At 39.5% G+C, this 19,835-nt stretch overlaps 3 protein-coding genes across 8 annotated transcripts in view; 1 reads left to right on the top strand and 2 right to left on the bottom strand.

Moving 5' to 3' along the window:
- Positions 1 to 7,047: 7,047 nt before the first annotated feature.
- On the bottom strand, positions 7,048 to 11,713 carry LOC135944820 (ATP-binding cassette sub-family B member 10, mitochondrial). The gene is made up of 11 exons (XM_065492060.1): positions 11,581 to 11,713; positions 11,114 to 11,492; positions 10,753 to 10,953; positions 10,490 to 10,692; positions 10,327 to 10,437; positions 9,300 to 9,470; positions 8,990 to 9,221; positions 8,399 to 8,772; positions 8,159 to 8,343; positions 7,995 to 8,104; positions 7,048 to 7,386 (listed from the first exon to the last, which is right to left on the bottom strand). The coding sequence occupies exons 2-11, from the start codon at positions 11,490 to 11,492 to the stop codon at positions 7,238 to 7,240; spliced, it is 2,115 nt and encodes a 704-aa protein (XP_065348132.1). The 5' UTR covers positions 11,581 to 11,713; the 3' UTR covers positions 7,048 to 7,237.
- A 122-nt stretch (positions 11,714 to 11,835) lies between these two features.
- LOC135944821 (V-type proton ATPase subunit D-like) lies at positions 11,836 to 13,416 on the top strand. Its single transcript, XM_065492061.1, has 6 exons — positions 11,836 to 11,993; positions 12,154 to 12,271; positions 12,334 to 12,484; positions 12,549 to 12,764; positions 12,862 to 12,940; positions 13,028 to 13,416. Exons 1-6 carry the CDS (start codon positions 11,953 to 11,955, stop codon positions 13,164 to 13,166), a joined length of 744 nt encoding a protein of 247 aa, XP_065348133.1. The 5' UTR covers positions 11,836 to 11,952; the 3' UTR covers positions 13,167 to 13,416.
- Positions 13,417 to 13,426: 10 nt separating this feature from the next.
- LOC135944818 (tyrosine-protein phosphatase Lar-like) overlaps positions 13,427 to 19,835 on the bottom strand; it is a 139,748-nt gene continuing 133,339 nt past the window's right edge. For 4 of the 6 annotated variants that reach the window (XM_065492053.1, XM_065492056.1, XM_065492055.1 and 1 more), the window contains 14 exons: positions 19,617 to 19,833; positions 19,374 to 19,549; positions 18,683 to 18,880; positions 18,397 to 18,623; positions 17,704 to 18,004; positions 17,141 to 17,341; positions 16,739 to 16,957; positions 16,465 to 16,619; positions 15,833 to 16,118; positions 15,389 to 15,700; positions 14,787 to 14,897; positions 14,562 to 14,731; positions 14,371 to 14,506; positions 13,427 to 13,870 (listed from right to left, as the gene is read on the bottom strand). In XM_065492053.1, coding sequence (XP_065348125.1) covers positions 13,805 to 13,870; positions 14,371 to 14,506; positions 14,562 to 14,731; positions 14,787 to 14,897; positions 15,389 to 15,700; positions 15,833 to 16,118; positions 16,465 to 16,619; positions 16,739 to 16,957; positions 17,141 to 17,341; positions 17,704 to 18,004; positions 18,397 to 18,623; positions 18,683 to 18,880; positions 19,374 to 19,549; positions 19,617 to 19,833 — 2,775 coding nt within the window. In that variant the 3' untranslated portion in view covers positions 13,427 to 13,804. The remainder of the gene's footprint in view (positions 13,871 to 14,370; positions 14,507 to 14,561; positions 14,732 to 14,786; positions 14,898 to 15,388; positions 15,701 to 15,832; positions 16,119 to 16,464; positions 16,620 to 16,738; positions 16,958 to 17,140; positions 17,342 to 17,703; positions 18,005 to 18,396; positions 18,624 to 18,682; positions 18,881 to 19,373; positions 19,550 to 19,616; positions 19,834 to 19,835) is intronic. The other 2 variants (XM_065492054.1, XM_065492058.1) reach the window with 1 other exon arrangement.

Genomic DNA, 19,835 nt, shown 5'->3' with positions numbered 1-19,835 from the left:
TGTGAGTTATACACATGACGCAAGATCGAGTTTAAAATTCTTCTCAAACCAGTTATTAGATTGAAAATGTTGAACGGAGAATCGCTTTCTATACTGCCAGGGACGTGAAAATTAGTTTAATTTTGTCGCTGTAAAAATTATCACCAATTTTTTTTGTATACGGCTTAATGAATGTTTAAATAAGCAATTAATGTTATTGAGAATCTAAAAATATTTTAACAGGAAAGCATCTTTTGGCAATCTTTATGCTTATTCTCTGAAATTAACTAAGCGTTAAATATATGCTCGGCTATTTCATCAACTATTTTTCGCATCCCTCATTCGTTATTACGAATTGCAGTTGAAGCGCGTCATGTTCGTGTTCAGTGGGAGGCAACTCATATTCATGGCTTAATTAGCGAATACATTGGAGCAGCACAAATGCGTCAAATGAACAACTTTCTTTTTATTGTAGCCAACAAACCGATAAACTCTCGCACGCAAGAAGCAATATCATGTAAAGGCGGAACAATCAATAGTCGGGTTTGAATATATATGTACCTCGGCGCCGACAACTTTTACAAGGATGTTTCCCAGCAAGAGTTCTTCCATTCACAAATTGTTTTTCTTTCATTCCAGAATCACATCTCGCACAAAAATCGCGTGACAAAATTCTGCTGTCAAAGTTGCATCGCATCTCACATGCAGGAGAACAGCTGCTGCTGTCAGCTACTTTTTATCAATTTTCCGCGAGCGCTACGAAGGAGAGCGGAGAAAACTTAGGTATATTCGTGCTTTTGGCAAGCGAAACCAGCGGAAGCACAACAAGCGAATGGCTTGGAATAATGATGATTTCTTCAAGGGGTCGACCTTGTTTACAAATAAAACTGGGATGTGGAGATATTCGTTTAGTATTTTACCAAGTTTTGAATAAAAACAAATGTTAAAAAAGTAAAAAAATGATTTACTATCTTTCAAACTAAAATATGTTAATTAACTTTATGTAAAAAAGTAACAATTAAAAAAATATCAGATTTAGTAAAAAGATCATTTCCTAACCAAGCGATTTTGAATACTTTTAGCTCAAATATTTGATTTTCAAAGAGGCACATAATAGAATAAGGAAATGAAAAATATCTTGATAACACACTTTTCCTGTATTATTTTCAAAAAAATAGAAGCTTGGCTTTGTTTTCATAAAACCTAGTTTTTGAATATTGGCGAATTTATTATTATTAGCCTCGTTTACCCAATGAGCGATAGGACTGTAAAAGGGGAAGCGCTGGCAGGTCGAGTGCAAAGAAAATCAACTAACGTGCTAAAATTAGATCAGCCCAAAGTTAAGACTTGACTCAAAGTGCATTATCAAACTAGTTGTTGCTTTTATGGTTGGACGAGGCAGAATAATAAGGAAGCTGAGAGGGAGAGAGATGCTGGCTCTTGCTCCGCTTCGCTGATGACGAATTCCAAGGTAAATTGGATGGCGCGGATGACATTTTGTAGTTTAGTAGCTGCGGGGGTCGTCCCTGCTGCTGATGACGACTTCGTAGCATGTCAGAAAGTCGGCGCTGTCACAGGACAACAAATATAGCTATAGTCTTCAAAGCATAACGTGCTTAAGAGATAAGGGTTGTGTTGCAGCAGCGTTCTCTCGTTTTGCAACTTTTCTCAACTGAAATAGAACTTTCTTAAATTAAATGGGCTTCATTCCAGAACTCTATATATATTTTAATACGCAAACTCCATTGCGCTGCTCCTTTTTATAAGCAGTTTTCCCCACATAAAGTAAATTTGAGTAAGAGCCAAATTTTTCTATTAAAAAAATTTCAATGGTACAACAGATAAAATCTCATCTCTCAATGATTTATATGAAATTAAAAAATGAGATAATTTTAGAAATAATAAACGGGGATGATTATAAGTAAGTAATCATGTTTCATGTTCATTCAATTTTTGATCTCTTTTACACCAATTCCCAATCTAAATAGAGCTCATTTATTTTATGCACATTAATATAATTATTCATTTCTCATATGAGAAATAATCAACATTTGTGTGTATTAAAAAATCAAAACATGCTCAATTTTTACGAACACATTCTAATTTTCATAAAGTATGTGAAGTTAACCTCTGACACCCCAGACTTCCTCTGTAAGTTCTGATCATAAAATGAAAGACCGCTCTGCATTTATTTTGAAAAGAAAAATCTCCCCCTTTCTCTTATTAATTATGCACAAATCGAAAGAAATATTGGTGCCTTGACGTTCACAATATGGCTGACAGGAGAAAAAAATTTTCAATACCAGTGGAGCACTTAACGCCCCAATTAGTACGCGTGCGAGCTGGGTTTAAATTAATTAGCACACCGACGACGAGACGCGTTCTTTTCTCATCGTCGGCGGCAAGTTATTTCAGCGGGGCCAAGCACCAATTAGCTGCTGCTGCGTATGTGTGTTGTCTGTCGGAAAATGTGCCTCTTTTTCGCAGTCTTGTGTGTGTTTTATTGATGGTGTTTTCTCCGTCGGCCTGATTGTTTAACGTGCCCGGTTCACTTTGTTTGCTCGTGTTTTCTGCTAACGTCTCTGGAGAGCAGCAAAATGCGTAAAGCGTATTCAGCAAAACTGCAATCTTCTCTGGTACGCAGCCTCCAACCCCATCCCATTCCTCGAAAGCCGAATTCGCCGAAAGAAACAGTAGGGAGAGGGTTTGGATATTTATGTACTTTGTCGTCGGCTCCCCTGTTGTCAATGTCTGTTCATCGTTACGTAAGTATATTTCTCACAAAGTTTCCTGCACGGTAAAGCTAAACACATCCCTTATACATCTTCAACGCTTTTGTTCTGTACCATTTTACTAAATTGAAAAAAAAATTTCAAATGGGATCTTTGCGTTTTTACACAATCTAAATTCAAATAAATTAATTAATTTTTACTCTGATAAATTCTACATTCTGCTGTTCGGAACTTATCAACTGCTATCAAACATCCATTGTCGTTATTGTGGTTAGTGCAAGCTTATATCATTTAGCTAATTTAATCAGGAAAACGAATTTCACAACAAATTGAGCCCAGCGTTTCCCCTGTTGTTGTTTTACCATCAAGTTTCCTGTTACTACATAACTGTTTAACTCAAATATTTCAACATCAATTCGAAATTTGATATTAATTGAAATGCGTACAATCACAACAAATGTGTTCCATAGCCACGTTTGTAACAATTTGCCTGAAATAAACTGCGCCGCAAATATCGCGGAATAAAATGGAACAGTCTCGTAATTAACGAGATAAAAAGAGCGCTTTAGCATTTGGGGCCAAAATCAAGTTTGTTTACTGCATGAACTAAGTAAGTATGTGCATACACATCTCACATCTCATCGCCAGCAGAGTGGCCCGACCGAGATAAAACACACGCCACAAGGCAAACCCGAGAGTGCAAACGTAAGACGCAACCCAAAACACACAAAACAAACCCTCGCCGCGCGACGTTTGTGTGTATTATTATAACAAGCAAAGATTTCTTTCTCAGCTGCTTCCCCCTGCTGGCCGAGGATAACATCGAATTTGTTGCCCGCAAATAATTTATTCAAGTGGAGCAAACAAAACATTGGGGGCCCCTTTTCCGCATGCAAAAGAACGCCAATCGGCGTCAAACATATACACGGGAGCGGAAAATAATAAGTATTGTGGGCGCACGCGTGCCGTGAGTTAGCCACCCCATTATGGGTCAACCGATTTTCTCTGAAATGTAAACGTGGCAGAAACACGCGCTATAAATCGTCATGTAATTTTTAGCTGCGTGCAAAAACTTTATGATATTTGAAACTTTTAATGAGCTTGAATTATGTGTCACAATGTGATTGACAAAGGTTCCTCTTGATGTTGCACAGCATAACCTCAAATTATATTACAAAACACACTGTAAATGAAAATTCAGCACTAAATAGCTTTTTTTTGCTCTTTTTATCCCTGTCCGAGGACCGGAGGACCGGGAAGGGCGGGCACTGTACTAGCACGAATGCTGAAACCCGGGTCCCAATAACACCGCGAACGGATAACATGGGCGCACCAGGCCGCACAGGGACCCAGCCCACTGAAGGGCCACTTGCCTCCGCACCGAGGACTGCATTGAAACGCTAGACATTCGTCCCGTGAAGCCAAATCACGCTTGCTGGAAAGGTGCAAACCAGCAAGTAGCGAGTCGGCGCCGGTGCGCCTCCCAGCCCGTTGAGCAATTTGAGCAATTCAAGTCACTAAACTAACCACTTTTTGCCATTTCTGACATTGGGTAGCCAGTATTAGATCTCCAAACTGCTCAAATACCTCACATTGCTTTGACACTCCTGAGAGTGCCTTAACAATGCGAGCCAACGGGCTCTTTAGAATGAAAAATTGTGTTTATCTTTTTAGCAACGTAAAAGTTTAAAGATTAATTAAATCATCCTTCTACCTACTATGATAACAATTCAGGGGAAAAGGTCTTGAAATATTATATGAGGATAAAATCTCTGAGAAAAATCTTAAGGGACACGTGCCGCACTGCTTTGCTTATGTTTTCATCTCTCTTGCTCTCTTAGAAAAAACTTTTAAAGATAGCAAAGAAAAAATAGGTCATTTCATTTCTGCTCAGAAGTTTGCTCATTTCTTAATGATTAAGGGAAAAAGTCTAACCCAATTTATATCTGACAATTTTACATCGTTACATGGAAATTATGAGATTAAACAAAAATAAACTATTTCTATTGGTTGCTAAGGTCTTTTAATTAAACATTTTTAAAAATTCAACGAACACGCGTGTCAGTATGAAACATGCCATGATATCGATAGGTGTCATTTATTCCTACTAAAATAAAAAGCCATGATTTTGAGGTATCAATTAAATTCACTAAAGTTAATATGCAAATGAATTTTTAACTTTTATAATTACAAGGACCGTCATTATGGTGGTGTATTTTAGCTAGTCAAGGTATCATGGCATTTTGAGAACGACGTGTCGGATTTAATTTTGGTAATTTAAACAGTAAAAATTAAAAATATCCAAAATTGAACTTGTATATATAGATTAATTTCCTCAACACGTGTTTATGTGCGATTGTTTCAACATGTCGTACTATTTCTTTCTCATCAGCTTCGCACAAGCATTCGCCTTGCATTAACCTGCTTTTGTGCCAAAAGCCATTTCCTCGCTCGCAAGGTAGCAGTTAAAACCTTGGAGCGCGTAATTAGCGCACCGAGCTGACTGTAAGTACCGAGCAGTGTAGCAAACACACCTTGCAAATCCACACACACATATACACACAGTTCTAACGAACAGTCGACTGCTCATTAAAATGCACACACATTATGTGTGTGTGTGTTTGAGAGAGAGAGGCATGGAAACATAGAGAAAGTGCCGCTCCAGAGGTAAATTGGGTCACGTGTGTGTCGGGCAGGGCGAGAGTGTTCCATTCTCGGTACGACGATATATACTCCTTTTGCAGCTTACTTTTATGGTTTGAAACAGAGGGGACAACGTTGCGTTTGCGACGCAAGGATTAAAACTGGATCTGCCGCATGGCAAATTATCGTGCGCACATTTGTTCAAAACAGAATGCGTAATGTGCGCGTGCCTAATTTATTGCCACTTATGAAGGTCAAAGAGTCATTAAGATTGGAGAGTACAATTTTCATGTTTTATATTTTTCTTTATTTAATCTAGAGAAGTATGAGTTTTTAATTAAATTGGGGCGAACGTGTTCGACAAATTTCAGACAATAAAAAGGTGAGATTTAAAAGTAATCCCTCTTTTGGGTAGATGTATGCGCCATTTACATTTGAATTTATATTTTATTAATTTACTAAATCCAACAAAAAGAATGTCTGTTCCCATAAAATGCATGGCAAAATAATAGGAATTATAGTAGCAACGTTATTTTTATGTTTATAAAATATAGAAAAATAACTGCAAAAATTTTAAACATGAGGCTCAATAGTTTAATTTGATTTCTTTAAGCTTTATAACTTTAGATATTGTTTTGCTTGCGAAAATGCGAAATGTTTTCTGGCAGCAATAATTTGCTGATATCTAACAATAAGTATTAATAGACTAGTGAGAAATGCGCTCACATGTTTGTTTGTGTACGAGTTGAACAATAATTCAGCTTTGTTATGAATTCCATAAATCCAATTACAACTGTGAAATAATTGGCCCTCAAAAGCTAAACAATGGGCATATTTTGTGTCTACATACATTTTATAGAGAACGGTGGCTTTCGTGGAACAGTGGCACACTGTATTTATTAATACGTGTGCGACAAATACCAGGAGAATCGATTCATTTTCTGGAATCGGAAGGCGCAGCACACAGTGTGTTGCGGAAATTCCTAGCTGCCGGAGCCAATGGGAGCTTCCAAGAATCGATTTCGCACAGTGATAAATCATCTCTCTCGGCAGAACGCAGCACGCCCTACATAATTGAAACTCCCCTGATATGTACATATTCACAATAAACGAGCGCGCCGCCGCGTCGGCTCTTCTCATCTTTATTTAAATCGGTATTGCGCTTCGAGGAAGCGGCAGCCAGAGGTGCCACACGTGAGTCTGCATTTACGCCCCAAGCAGCAGAAGACGCCAAATAATTTCAGGTGTGTTGCCAGCGTGCGCGTTCATATTGCAAACTTTATGGACTTGTTTTTACTGTTTTGGCAGTAAAAGTATCAGTGGCGATAAAAAACAAACAGCAAATTATTGTTGCCGGAAAACAAGCTTTTCGCAAACAAAGCAACTTTACGAGGCATTCGCGCAGAAAGGCTTGAGGAAAGCAAGATTTTCGACACTGAATCTATCTAGCCTTATTTTTCCAAAATTCTTACATTTTTTCTGATTGGAAAAATACCGTTGCTACGAGCACTCCCATTATTTTTCTTTTCAGAATAGAAGCTTTAATTCGCTTTGATTTGACTAACTTTCGTTGAAGATCTTTGATTACACATTAATAAAGACGACTAGGTTCCCTAAATAATTTAAAACTGTTAACTCCATTATTATCCTATTTAACCGTAAAAAGGGAAGGAATATTGAAAAAAATATAGTGTTGTAATTTTCGCACGGTTTTAATAAAATATTCATCCAAAATCAACAAAGTCCCAAATAGATGTGTAATGGGGTAGCCCTCCCTACAAATAAAATGCGCGCTTACACACTTTGATTTGACACACTCAACAGTTAGATTGCACTCAGCAGCTTGTAGCCGCTCTACTTGCCGTTTTCGCCAAGCTGCCCCGCTAACTTTCTAATTGGATTGCAGCTGATGGCATCTCCTGGAAAGTTTGGTGTTGGACTAACTTTTTGAAAGCACCATCCTCCAAGGCCATGAGCTGGTCATAGCTTCCCTGTTCCACCACCCGGCCAGCCTGCAGTACAGCTATGCTGTCTGAAATGATGGAGGAAAGGAAAAAAATTAAGATATATTCAGGGCAACAGGTTGACTCTTTGCCAGTGTTGAAAAGTATTTAATTCAGTCAGATTAGATAGAGATATTAAATAAAGGGGCGATGGTATGATTATGTTTTGAGCTGATTTTTTTTGTTAAGTCAGGACAAGAATAATACTGAATATTTTATACATTTACCAAACACAATGAAGACAAAAGTGAAATTTTTGTAAAATCTCTGCTTTTGGTAGAAACGTAATTATATTGCAAGCAAATTAAATTGAAATGAGGATATTTTCTGATAATTTTAAATATTTAAATTGCACAACAAAAATATTAGTTGCATACATCATCCCATTAAGCTATGAATTAAATTTAATAGCAACAAGAGAAAGCAATAACAATATATAAGCTCTTAAAATTTATTTCATGTTGGTTATCAGCAGATAAATTGTTTTATCCAGTGAACAGAATTTGAATTATCATTTTAGATAGTAAATTCTACATGTTCAATACATGCCCTGATTTTATTTATTTATTAATTATTACCTCTGACAAAAAAATCAATTTTTGAAGTTTGAATTTATTAATTCCGTTTTTTAAATTACCTGCATTTCTTATGGTTGAAAGCCTGTGTGCGATGGTAAGTACTGTGCGTCCTTTCATGACCCGCTCAAGCGCCTCTTGAACTAAAGCCTCACTTTCAGCATCCAATGCACTTCAATAATTGGAATGAGTATCTCATGGTGCATTGAACTTGAGATATATTAACCTGGTTGCCTCGTCAAGCAGTAATATCCTTGGATTCTTCACAATGGCTCTGGCAATAGCCAACCGTTGTTTTTGCCCTCCTGAGAGGGTGACTCCCCTTTCACCCAATTCCGTTTCAAAGCCTTGCGGAAAATTTTGAATGAAATTCAACGCGTTTGCCTCCTTTGCAGCCTTGATAAGCCGTTCCTGAAAATATCAGACAGGATAGATCGACTTCTTGAATTATTAAAAGAGCTGTTACCTCTACATATGTAGGGTCGTTAAGAAGTAAATCAGGTGCTCCATACAAAATATTGTCCCTGACAGAGCCTGAAAAAAGAGCTGGATCTTGGGGTACAAGGCCGACATTGGCCCTGAGCCACCTTGGATCCAAGTCAAGCACAGAAATGCCGTCCAGCAGCACCTGGCCCTGATCTGCTTTGTACAGCGCTAAAAAGAGCAACGCAAGGGTCGACTTGCCCGACCCACTGGCGCCAACCACTGCCGTGACTTTGCCTGCAGAGACCTCCAGGTCCAGATCAGACAAAACGCTGACTTCTGGCCTAGTAGGGTAGTTGAAGTGGACTTTATTGAAGCTGATTTTTCCCTCCACCTCCAAGTTGGGCACTAGACCACCTGATCAAATCGAGAAGAAATTACATTCAGTACTAATTATTAAACACACCAATAATCTAAATTGCCAGAGTAAATAATCTCTCAGGACAAATTACTTCGCCTGTTCACCAAACAAAATGCATTGCCCAAAACAGCAGCGTCAGGGTTGCTTATAATATGGAAAAGCATCACGGCATTGATTTTATTTAAAATATAAGCACACACTTGAAAAATGTACCTGCAATGGGCAGATCTGGCTTCCTGTCCAAAATATACCAGAGTCGGCCACTTGCGCCGAGTCCTCTCGCCAGTTCTGAATAAAAAGAGCCCAGTCCACCAACAGCCACTCCCACGTAAGCAGCATATAGCAAAAAGGCGGAAAGTGAGCCAGGGGTGATTTCCTGTGCAACAACCATCGATCCTCCGTAGAAAAGGCCAAGCAACACAACCACGTTTCCACTAAAGCCAGTCTGAAATTTTACATTGTTAAATAAACCAAAGATTTTGAAAGCGAACATTACATCTTTCTAAGCAGTTAGAAGATTTACCATTCCAAAAAAGATCCCTCGAGCAAAGGCCTCCTTCATTGCAAGCTGGACCACACTCTCTAGTCTCTCAGCGTAGCTTTCACTTTCTGCCAATTCTCGACTGCAACTTTTGACAGTCCTAGCATTTGATATCCGCTCTTCTGCTAGCTGTGATGCTTCTGCTAAAGCATCCTGCAAAATTCAGATGCTACAACATAAATTGCAAAATGACCAAAAATGCAAGGCATGTTAAGGTTGGAGGTTTTTAAAATGGTGTTTTAAATTTTGAATTTATGTAGAGGTCTAAGCCAACCGCTGGATTTTTTTGGCTGACGTGATCAGCCGACATCCACTGTGACTTGAGCTAAGCTGCACCAACCGCTAGTCTAACATGAAAAATAATTTGAGGTCTCAGCCAGCCACGCTGCGCCACGCCAGCCGGAAAATTTTGGGTCTCGTGGGCAGCCGCCAGTAATAAAGGGTCAAAAATTAAAAAGTGCATGTTGAAAAAATTTCTTCCGGCCCTTCAGGCCTTTAAGCACTATCAAACGTCACGTCTAAAACATTGATGGCTGCGGTAAAAATGGACAGCCACCGCCACCGGTCCCGCCAGCCACCGCCTTAAATCTCGCGGCTGAGATCTCTAAAATTAATCAAATGTGAGAAAAAATAAGTCTCTTGCCATTCGATCGTCAAACACACAAAGTTTTAAAAATTTGTCAGCCGCGCCAGCCGCCAGCACAAAAAATGCTATTTTGGCTAAGTAAGCTAGCCAGTGCAACTTGCTGCCGCCTCAAAATTTCTTGACTGAGACCTCCAAATCAAATTTAAATCACCAATTCTTTTAAAATTGATTCCATTTGCAATGAATGGAATTATGTTTTAAGGGTTTTATGACCAATTTGATTATCTACATTGCTATCCATCGAGAACTTAAAAAGTGTGTAAAAAATCAATGACATAATCAAAATGGCACCCAATAAATATTTTGCCACAATTAATTTAAAATATTTTGAATTCAAGTTTGAATCCAAGGTGCAACTTTTACCTGCGTCTTTTTGGTGATTTTCTTCAAATACCTGCCGTAAATAACTGCCATTGCAGCCATTGGTGGCACCACTCCCAGTCCAATTAACGCCAGTTTTGGTGACATATAAAACTAAAAGAATATATCATTAGGGCATTAAATCACACATTTCCAAAGAATTTACCATCATTGAAACTCCAGCTGCCGCCATTATGACAGATCTCAGGCCGTCAGATAGATTTTGACTTAAGGCTTGTCCCGCCAGAGTTGTGTCAGCAGAGAGTCGACTAAGCAGCTCTCCTGTCCTGGTTTTATCAAAAAATGCCATTTCTTGCTCTAAAACTGCTCCAAACAACATATTCCTTAGTCTGTTGGTTATCCGTTGGCCTGCAAATGCAATTTAATAATTAGTTAAAAACGGGTTACATAATACTGGCAGATGCTCACCAGACACATTCATTAAATAGACTCTGCCAAAATTGCAAAGGCCTCCGATTGCGAAAACTCCTAGCAAGGTTGCACAGAGCGGTACAAGCTTCTCAGTAGCAGACCCACCGACAGAGGTGTACAAGACGTCAACCACTTGTCCAAGAGCAAAAGGCACAGCCATCGAGACTGTACTGGAGCCGACCAACAGGAACATAGCAGCTGTTGAAACGATAATACATACAATTTAAACTGATTTGAAGTTACATGAGTTTTTTTAGTTTCTAGGTCAGCACCTCCAGAGAGTATAGGTTAAGTTATAAAAGTATCTTTTTATAATTACTTTAGGTAGAAATTAATAAATGAAACATTTTTTACACACCAGTGAGTTTCCATTTCTCTGGTTTTGCAAGCGAAATCAGCCTCTTAAGGTCAGAGTTGTTGATTTTGGGAGCTGGCTCTTTTTTCTCTGATGTGTTTTTGTCTACTGCTGCCTGGTTGGCCACCGAACTGCTTCGATATGGTCGCCAGAAGACAAAAAATGGCCTTCCTGGAGAAGCTTCTGCCTTCCCAGCTGTCCTAAACGAAAGTCCGAAAGTGTGTAGTCGACGTATGTGCAGGTACATATTCATATTTAGGTTGCTCCACTCCGTTTTTTTAGAACGAAGCAGGAGAGGACGAGGCAGGTGTCCGACGGTTCGAACACCTCTCTGTAAGTTTACAAGCAGTACAGAGGTCCGGTGATTGATAAATTTGTTCATCTGAAAAAGTATTTTAATTATTCATAGTATCAAAGGCAAATTATAGCACTCTAGTCAAAGGCGTGCTCTCGTGTTGGTCGTGTCTCACCTGGGCCAGGTGGACCTGGTGTTTTATTGTGGTTTTCGAACTTGGCGCCTCTCAAGTTAAACAGTATGAGTCGTATGAATGACCGGTCACCACATATCGGTTTAATTATTCCTTAACCGGTAATTTATTCCACTGTCATCAAAGGCATTTCAAAAAACCGATTGTAACGTGAGCCGAAAATATAATACTGCTTGAAGGATTTTGTAGTCTGATTGGTCGCGCCTGATAAACGGCGAAGACAGCGCCATCACGTGATTGGTTTAGGTCAGCTGATTTGAAACCATAGACCCAAGTCAAGCAATCGATCCTGCTGACCGACAGCTGCAGCTGCTGGTTCTTTAAACATCTTACAATTTAAATTTGCGCTTTAAAATGTCTGGAAAGGAAAGGTTGGCAATTTTTCCCTCCAGAGGGTAAGTTAAATTCAATGTGAACTCAAGATCATTACGAAACTGTTCTATAACACTCGATTTCATTACTTTTAACTGCACCTTATGGTTCCTTTTCCATAGCATCTTTCTTCTATCAAATCTTTCTGTCAAACTGTATCGTATGTATTCATGTTCCATTTAGAGCCCAGATGCTGATGAAGGCTAGGCTAAAGGGTGCACAAAAAGGTCACAGCCTGCTGAAGAAAAAGGCGGATGCTCTACAGATGCGTTTCCGACAAATTTTGGGCAAAATCATTGAGGTAATCAACACTGCTTGTCCCGTTGGTGTTTGTTTTAAAACAGAATAATTTCATTTTATCAGACGAAAACACTGATGGGCGAGGTGATGAAAGAAGCAGCTTTTTCATTGGCTGAGGCAAAGTTTACGACAGGAAGCGGCTTCAACGACAACATTTTGCAGAATGTTGAAAAGGCCAAATTCAAAATTCGCACAAAGAAGGACAACGTCGCGGGTGCGTTTCAGACATTTTATTTTAAATATGGATGCTGATTAATTGCTTGTTTTGTATCATTCAGGCGTTACTTTGCCGGTGTTCGAAAGTTACCAAGATGGAGGTGACACATATGAATTCACCGGTTTAGCCAGAGGCGGTCAGCAGTTCGCAAAGCTGAAGAAAAACTACCATAAAGCAGTGGTTCTGCTGGTCGAGCTTGCCTCCCTACAAACCTCATTCGTCACCTTGGACGAGGTCATCAAGATCACAAACCGACGTGTCAACGCAATCGAGCATGGTGAGAACAAACACTGATTTTAAAATTCAACACAGATGTTTTTTTATTATTTATTCACCCCAACTTTTCTGGTCTTGCATTTTGACTCAAATTGCAGTGATTATTCCTCGCATTGAGCGCACACTGGCATACATCGTGTCCGAGCTTGATGAACTTGAGAGAGAAGAGTTCTACAGGTATATTTTTTGAAGATCATTACAGAGGCTTAAGCTTTCACTGTTTTTTATTTTCTGAATAGTTAACTCATAATATTTAATTATCAGGTTGAAGAAAATCCAGGACAAGAAGCGAATCGCGCGCAAGAAAACCGAGGACGCAAAGGCAGCTCTGCAAAAATCAGGAGTTGTGTTGGAACAGCCAGCAAACATGCTTGATGAGCAAGATAAGGACCTGCTCTTTTAGGGGAAAGTATTAATAATCGTTTGAACAAATTACATTCCGATTTGTCACCGGCAATAATATTATGTTCTGGGGTAGGTTGGTGTAGACTCATTGGAAAAGAAAATATTATTCTTCATGCTGGTGTGAACAAATTTTTGTCGCCAATGTGTAAATATGCTGTATCATAAATGTTGTTACCTGCATCAAGCGTTTGTTCCGCTAATATAGTCTATTCAGATGAAAAATAAATCGTGAAATTACACATCACAAACGCACATTGGTTTAAAACTTTTTATTATATTCCCTCCTTGTTACACCATGATATTATTTATGGACTGTGTGACATGTTTTCCATTCTAAATCACATTCAGACATATGAATTTTGCAACACCAAACTTTTGATACAAACACAAGATTCAGGCAGGATCAAGATAGAAAAAGCTGTTGACTTTTCACTCACATTCAGACTGGCAAAAACATTAGAGAGTAACAACACTCATGAGTATTTCCACATTTTGCTTGACCCTCACTCTTCGCATAATATATTATGTTCTCTTAACTATTATCACATCTCATATAAATGCGAACCAACATGGCTCATAAAGACGATTTGTTGCGCACATGATTTACCACAACTTTAGTTCGGCGGCCAGTTCTTGTCAGGCAGCATACTCAAATGAGCCCAAGTACTCAAGAGCGGATCTGTAGCAGAATTCGTACTGCTCCTGAAACAAAAGCGCATTAGTTAACATCATACCTGTTAGTGTTTGAACTGGATTGTTTATAAGAATGCAAAGTAATTTTTAAATGTTGCAATTTAAAACATATAATATGCTAGTTATCTTTTGACACCGATTTCATGGTTCTAGCTTAATTGGAACTCAAGATATTCACGATTTGGTGAACTCCAGGAGATTGTTTCTAAAAATTTCACACTAATTATGCGGAAAGGTACTTCGATTTTCCCCCTGAAACTTGACTCTCATGAAAACCTAATATGACCCCAGGAACCAACCCCAAAAATAAGAAAAAATTGATGAACAGAAATTTAAAATTGCAGAACATAAAATCTCCCAGAAATACCTCTTATTTTAAATTTTTTCACCAGAACTAATTATAGATCAACATCATTACAGCTCAATGATATTTCTATTATTTAAATATTTGCTGTGTGAAAGATTTAGTCATTCATTTAGTGTATCATTTTGTAATTTAGATTCATTACCTCGGTTTGAACCATGGCTGGTCTCTGTGTGCGGAGAATTCGGACAGTCTGCAAAAGGTCAACCATTCCTTCATATTGCATTCTTTCTAAAACTATACTGAGGGTGATGAAAACGCCAGTCCGTCCAACGCCTCCACTGAATTTTTCAGAGAATGAGTGTCTAATTTAGTTACAAATTTAACTTTCCCCACCTGCAGTGCACAGTGATCGGGCCTTCTTGACCAAACTGCTCCTTGGTCTTGTGAACTTGCCCTATAAACTCGATGAAGCCCTCGCCCGACTTTGGCACGCCTTGCTCAGGCCATTCTATGAACTGGAACTGTCTGACTGTGCGTGATTGTCCATCCCTTGAATCCGTCACCTGCGGATATATTTTTGTTGATGAAAATTTTTATAAGTTTATATTGATAACGTACCTTGAACTCTCTGAGAATATACTGAGGCATGTTGTACTCAGCCAAAGGGTCAACCACATAATTGAGGTAGCGCACAGACCGATCACTCGGCCAATATTGGTGACACTTTTCCTGCAACATTTTCAAAGTATAGTTGGAACCACATACAAGCCAACACTATAAGAACTAGTGTTGTATTTAAATTTTAGAAAAATGAAAACTTAATTGAAAGTAAAGGGGTGATTTGGAGGTCGTGATGAACTATCCAAAATTGAAAATTTGGTAAAAAGGATTGTTTAATTGAACCCAATCCTAACACTTTTCTATGAAGGTCGCAAGAGGAATAATATTATGAGAAAGGGCTTAAATTTAAATTTTACATCTCAGCTAACTGGGGAAGACCGACATCGTGGTACAAGGCTCCCACTTTTAAAACCTCGCATATACATCTTGAAAATTAGTGCGTATACTGCCTCATATTCAAGATCTTCATCGTTTGAATATTGTTTCATGCTAAGAGGATATTTCCCATTATATATAGGTTTCAATAAATACAATTATTTTTTAATAAACCAGGAAGGGAACTTGAAATAAATTTAAATAATGTTTGAATATAATCATACCCTGCCCATTTCTTTGAGCTTAGTGAGCATGACGACGATGGTTGAGTTGTACTCCCAGAGCATTCGCCAGAAGTCAGCGGCGGTGTTGGGCAACGGGCCCTGCGTGGCCACATAAGCCGCTCTGTAGCGATAGCCATCGACCAGACTGGCGTTGATATAGTCTGAGCCGTCCGAACCACGAATTGGGCTCAAACACACCCTGGTGTTTTCGTACGGCAACACGTGCATCAGTCGGTTCTTATTTGCGTTGATTGGCAGGCTGGCTGACGAGAATCGCTCAGAGTTGCCGCAAAATGACGACTGACTCAGAGCCTGTAAATTTTTAAAGTTTGCATGAGCAATTTTCAATACTGAAATTCTATACGCAAGTTGCATAGTAAACTAACAAAAGGCCTTCTTACTGATTTTATCATTTTACTATTTAAATTTAGAATTCAATCCCACCTTAAATTCAAGCTGGAGTTTGGTAAGGTTATCTCCTGGGATGAGCTGACTAATGGTGGCAAGGTGCGTGTGTAGGTTACGCGCGGTGACCTCTGTGGAGCCGCAGACGGCAGCCTCAAGCAGCGCTTCATGGATAAAGATGTACTGCTCCTCTGTCTGTACCATGTAGTTTCTCTGCGCCCGCAGGCACGTCACGTGGCCGTATATGTCGATGGTGGCTTCAGTCTTCATTCTCTCAAGCATCGAGTCAATCACGATAAAACATCCCGTTCGGCCCACACCGGCGCTGAGTGATTTAACCAAGTCATTAATATTGAACTGCTTGTTCATAATGTAATTTAAATCAAATAACTGCAACCGAAATTTCTAAAAAAAGAATTATCAATAAATTTGTAAAACAACAATAATTTTTACAAAACTAATTTTTAAATAAATCTGTTCACTGAGTGAAAAATGAAAGGGATATACCACGAATATGTACAAATACAAATTCAACTAATCTAAAAAGTTTAAAACTTAACAATCAATTTTTATAAACTTTTAGCAGTGTAGAAGAATTTTTAACTTTGTTCCTTTTTGCTGGTCGTTAATAGGATTCTCCTAGTGTCTAGGGGGGATTGAAATGTTCTTACCTGCAATGAACTATGATAGGTCCAGCGCCTTGTGGATTCAAACTTTTGATTCTGCGAAGGAACACGAGGAATGGGGCTGGGTGTTCGGGAACCCCATGGTCTGGCCACGCGGTGAACTGGAATTGGCGGACTTCTCTTTTTTCCGACGATCCGGCCTAAGGGAAATTACAACACCATAGTAATTATTTTATTTCTCAAGAACTAAAAATATGATCACTATGTACATCATATTTTATATTTTTGAAATTAAAAACAAAAATTAAATGACACCAACCCTTGTAGCGTGGAAAGTGCGTATGCTGTAAGTAGCCAGTTCTTGGACTTCAATAGTGTTGACTGTTACTGGTCCGTAAGTTTCTGTGCTCCTTGTAGGCCAGTATTGGTCGCATTTTATTCTCGCTCTCTCTTCCAGTCGAGTCATCATTACAATACTTGCACTTTTTTGCTCCCAAACCATGCGCCAAAAGTCACCAAATGTTTCATGCAGAGGACCCTAAAATAAAAATCATTCAATCAATTTTCTGCTGAGGGAAAAAGAAAAATTCCTATTTTATTGTTCAAGAGAAATAAATTTTGTATTATTATATTAAAAATGTAAAATGTAAATTAAAATTTACTTCAAGGTAGCATTAAATGTAGATAATGTTGAAAGAAAGAAAGAAATTTTTGGTTATACCTGTGTTGAAATGTATGCGTTGTGCTTTCGGTATCCATCGCAGAAGTTTGCGTTGATGTAGTCGCTGCCCTGCTCGCCGTTTTCCAACTGCAGCACGACCCGCGAGTGGTCATAGGCAATGACATTGGCGTATCTGTTCTTTGGCTTGTTCACCTCCAAACTTGAGTGGTCCCACGTGAACTGCTGACCAGGCTCAATACTCTGCAACACGCACCAATTAGACTAGAGCTGGTCATGGCTCATCGCCAGATTAAAACAGATTCATATATTAAGCTTAAACAATTATTTGCTACACTAGCTATTTGGCGAGTCAAATGGTTTTGATTTAGTTTAGGCTGCTAACATTTCATTAAAAAGTATATTGAATTTTTGAAAACGAATTTAGTTAGGTTGTTTCTGCAAAACAAAAAATTCAATAAAAAAATCATAAATTTGCTACATTCGACTACAATTGAAGATATTTCAAATATGTATAAATAAATATCTATAAACGAAAGCAACCAAAGCCAGATATTTTATTATTTGGTCGATAATCTGCATATATTTTTATGTTTTAAAATAACCTCATATTCCTGGGAGAACCTGACGTTGTCTTCAGAGCGGAGGCTTTCTATGTGCTGCGCGAGTTGGGCCATGGGCACTGGTGGATGGGCCGCCATGGCCGCCGTTTTAAAGTGCAGCCGGCGCAGTTGGACGGGATCGTTTGGCGTTGGTGGACACGGCTGCTGGCCGTTACTCTGGGCCTCGCGAGCGCCGTTCATGCTGCATGGTGCCACTGGCGCCGAATTGTGCTCTGAGTTACTTGCCATCAATGGCCGGCTGGCTGCCGACTGGTCGTGCTGCTTTGACGGTTGCCGCCGTCTGCTAGAAGCGACACATGCAGTGCTCGAAGTTACGAATACTTAAAAGTCTAACCTATCTTGAGATTAAAGCACAGTTTCGTTTTTTTAAATCAATATTTTAGCCGTTTAACCCATTACCAATGGAGATATTTTCTGGATAAAGATGTTTAACAAAAATAAAAACCAGATGGTGTGCAAGTTAACATCTCTGCGCAATTTAACTCCTTTTTATTTGGACTTAAATCTTTGCTTTCGATTTAATTTAAATTTAATAGGTTCCCACCTTAAAATAAGTAAAAAAATTAAATTACTCCAACCTTTAGATGCAGAATGTACAAATTTTAATTAACTAATATTTATATTTTATGGCAACACATTTAAAACCATCAACACCAAATGTTCCAAGAAGAATACCTTCGCATGAGCAGCAGAGATAGAAGGCAGAGCGAGAGAAAGGCAGCTGCCACGACGGGGCCGATGATCCAGAGGAGGCCGGCTTCCTCGAGGCTGCGGTTGACAGAGACGTCGGCGGAAGTCTCGGCTGGCACATTAGGATTCGGTCGGCGCGGAGGCTCGCCGGGTGGCACCTCCCGCATGTCCAGGGCGAGCGGCTCGGAAAATGGGCTCGACGTGTACAAGTGCTGCAAACGAGCCGGCAATTTGCACCTCTATCCACTTTATTACCAACGCGAATACGCACCTTCTGCGGCGTGTCAACGACTGCTCTGACGAAGATTCTGTACTTCTTGCCTCTTTCCAGCGGTTTGTTCACAAATCCATCATAAGCGGCGCTATTACCGAGGTGGAACGTGTAAGGAATGTTTCTCTGGGGAAATTTGGCAGCCACATAAGGCGCGTACGGCCGGAACTCGCTTGGCTTCATCGAGTTTCCTATCACCTGAAACGACGCGGTTTTATTTTTACGCTCGTTTCATGACTAAAATTTTAAAGCGCTGCTTTTTTTTCTCAAACGTTGCATTATCTAGACGAGTTTCAGACTTAGTAGTGCAAAAATTGACTTTCAAACAAACTTCACTCTTTTATTGCTCCTTAAGCAGCATTAGTCTTTAAATGTAGCCATCAAGCTTGAATTAAAAAGGGCTGTATAGCAATCAAAATGTTCTGGTAAATAATTATTGATCATTTTAAGGCAAGCTTTATATGTGATAATTTAAATCTTGAATAATATCTCATAAAAATCGATTGCAAATAACTTTGATGATTCCACCTTGATGAAAAAATAGTCCCAAATTCAAAAAAACATTCCCCCAAAAATTCTCTCTGCAAACGGAAATTAAACCGATGAGTGGAAAGGCGTAAAAAGCCGAATTCCTTTTTCGATGGGTCAAAGAGTGTGAATAGAAGACGACGGCGGGATTCAAATAAAGTACCTCATCTGTGAGAAACTGGTCGGGGTGTTTATAGGCGTTTTCAGGGTCGTCGGGCACCACGATCAGGAAATAATGGCTAATGGGTCCGTACTCCTCGGACGCTTGTGGAAGAATGACTTGAATTTCCTCTCCGCTGACAACGCCGTAAAAATCTGGCTTTACCATTGGCTGCGGCGCTGTAGACAAGAATGAGCAAGGCGTCCGTAAACGCGGGCGTGCGTGAAAAAGAAAAGGTCAACAAACCGGCCATTTGGGTGGTCACTGTTATTCTGATCGGTGGGCGGTAGGCGCCGTCGGCGGGAATCGCGCTCAAATTGACGTTGTATGTAGTAAACGGGGACAGTTCGTTGATTGTGTGCGAGCGGGCAGAAGACTCGAGCACGATGCTCCGCCGCGGCACCAGTTGCACCTGCGTAATGCCTTGCGAGTCGACAAACTCCTTTGAAGCATCGTAAGACACCT

Source organism: Cloeon dipterum, chromosome 4 (assembly GCF_949628265.1).
Source record: "Cloeon dipterum chromosome 4, ieCloDipt1.1, whole genome shotgun sequence".
Taxonomy (NCBI): Eukaryota; Metazoa; Arthropoda; class Insecta; order Ephemeroptera; family Baetidae; genus Cloeon; species Cloeon dipterum.
This window is presented reverse-complemented; position numbering and strand designations above follow the sequence as displayed.

Excerpts from the sequence above, each read along its gene's own strand:
- LOC135944820 (XM_065492060.1), bottom strand. The coding sequence starts at position 11,492 with ATGAACAAATTTATCAATCACCGGACCTCTGTACTGCTTGTAAACTTA. Across the intron at positions 9,222-9,299 it reads GAGGGATCTTTTTTGGAATG|ACTGGCTTTAGTGGAAACGT; the intron begins GTAAATCTTCTA and ends GTAAAATTTCAG. Across the intron at positions 8,105-8,158 it reads CTGCTTGACGAGGCAACCAG|TGCATTGGATGCTGAAAGTG; the intron begins GTTAATATATCT and ends CAATTATTGAAG.
- LOC135944821 (XM_065492061.1), top strand. The coding sequence starts at position 11,953 with ATGTCTGGAAAGGAAAGGTTGGCAATTTTTCCCTCCAGAGG. Across the intron at positions 12,272-12,333 it reads TTTTGGGCAAAATCATTGAG|ACGAAAACACTGATGGGCGA; the intron begins GTAATCAACACT and ends TCATTTTATCAG. Across the intron at positions 12,765-12,861 it reads TGTCAACGCAATCGAGCATG|TGATTATTCCTCGCATTGAG; the intron begins GTGAGAACAAAC and ends CTCAAATTGCAG.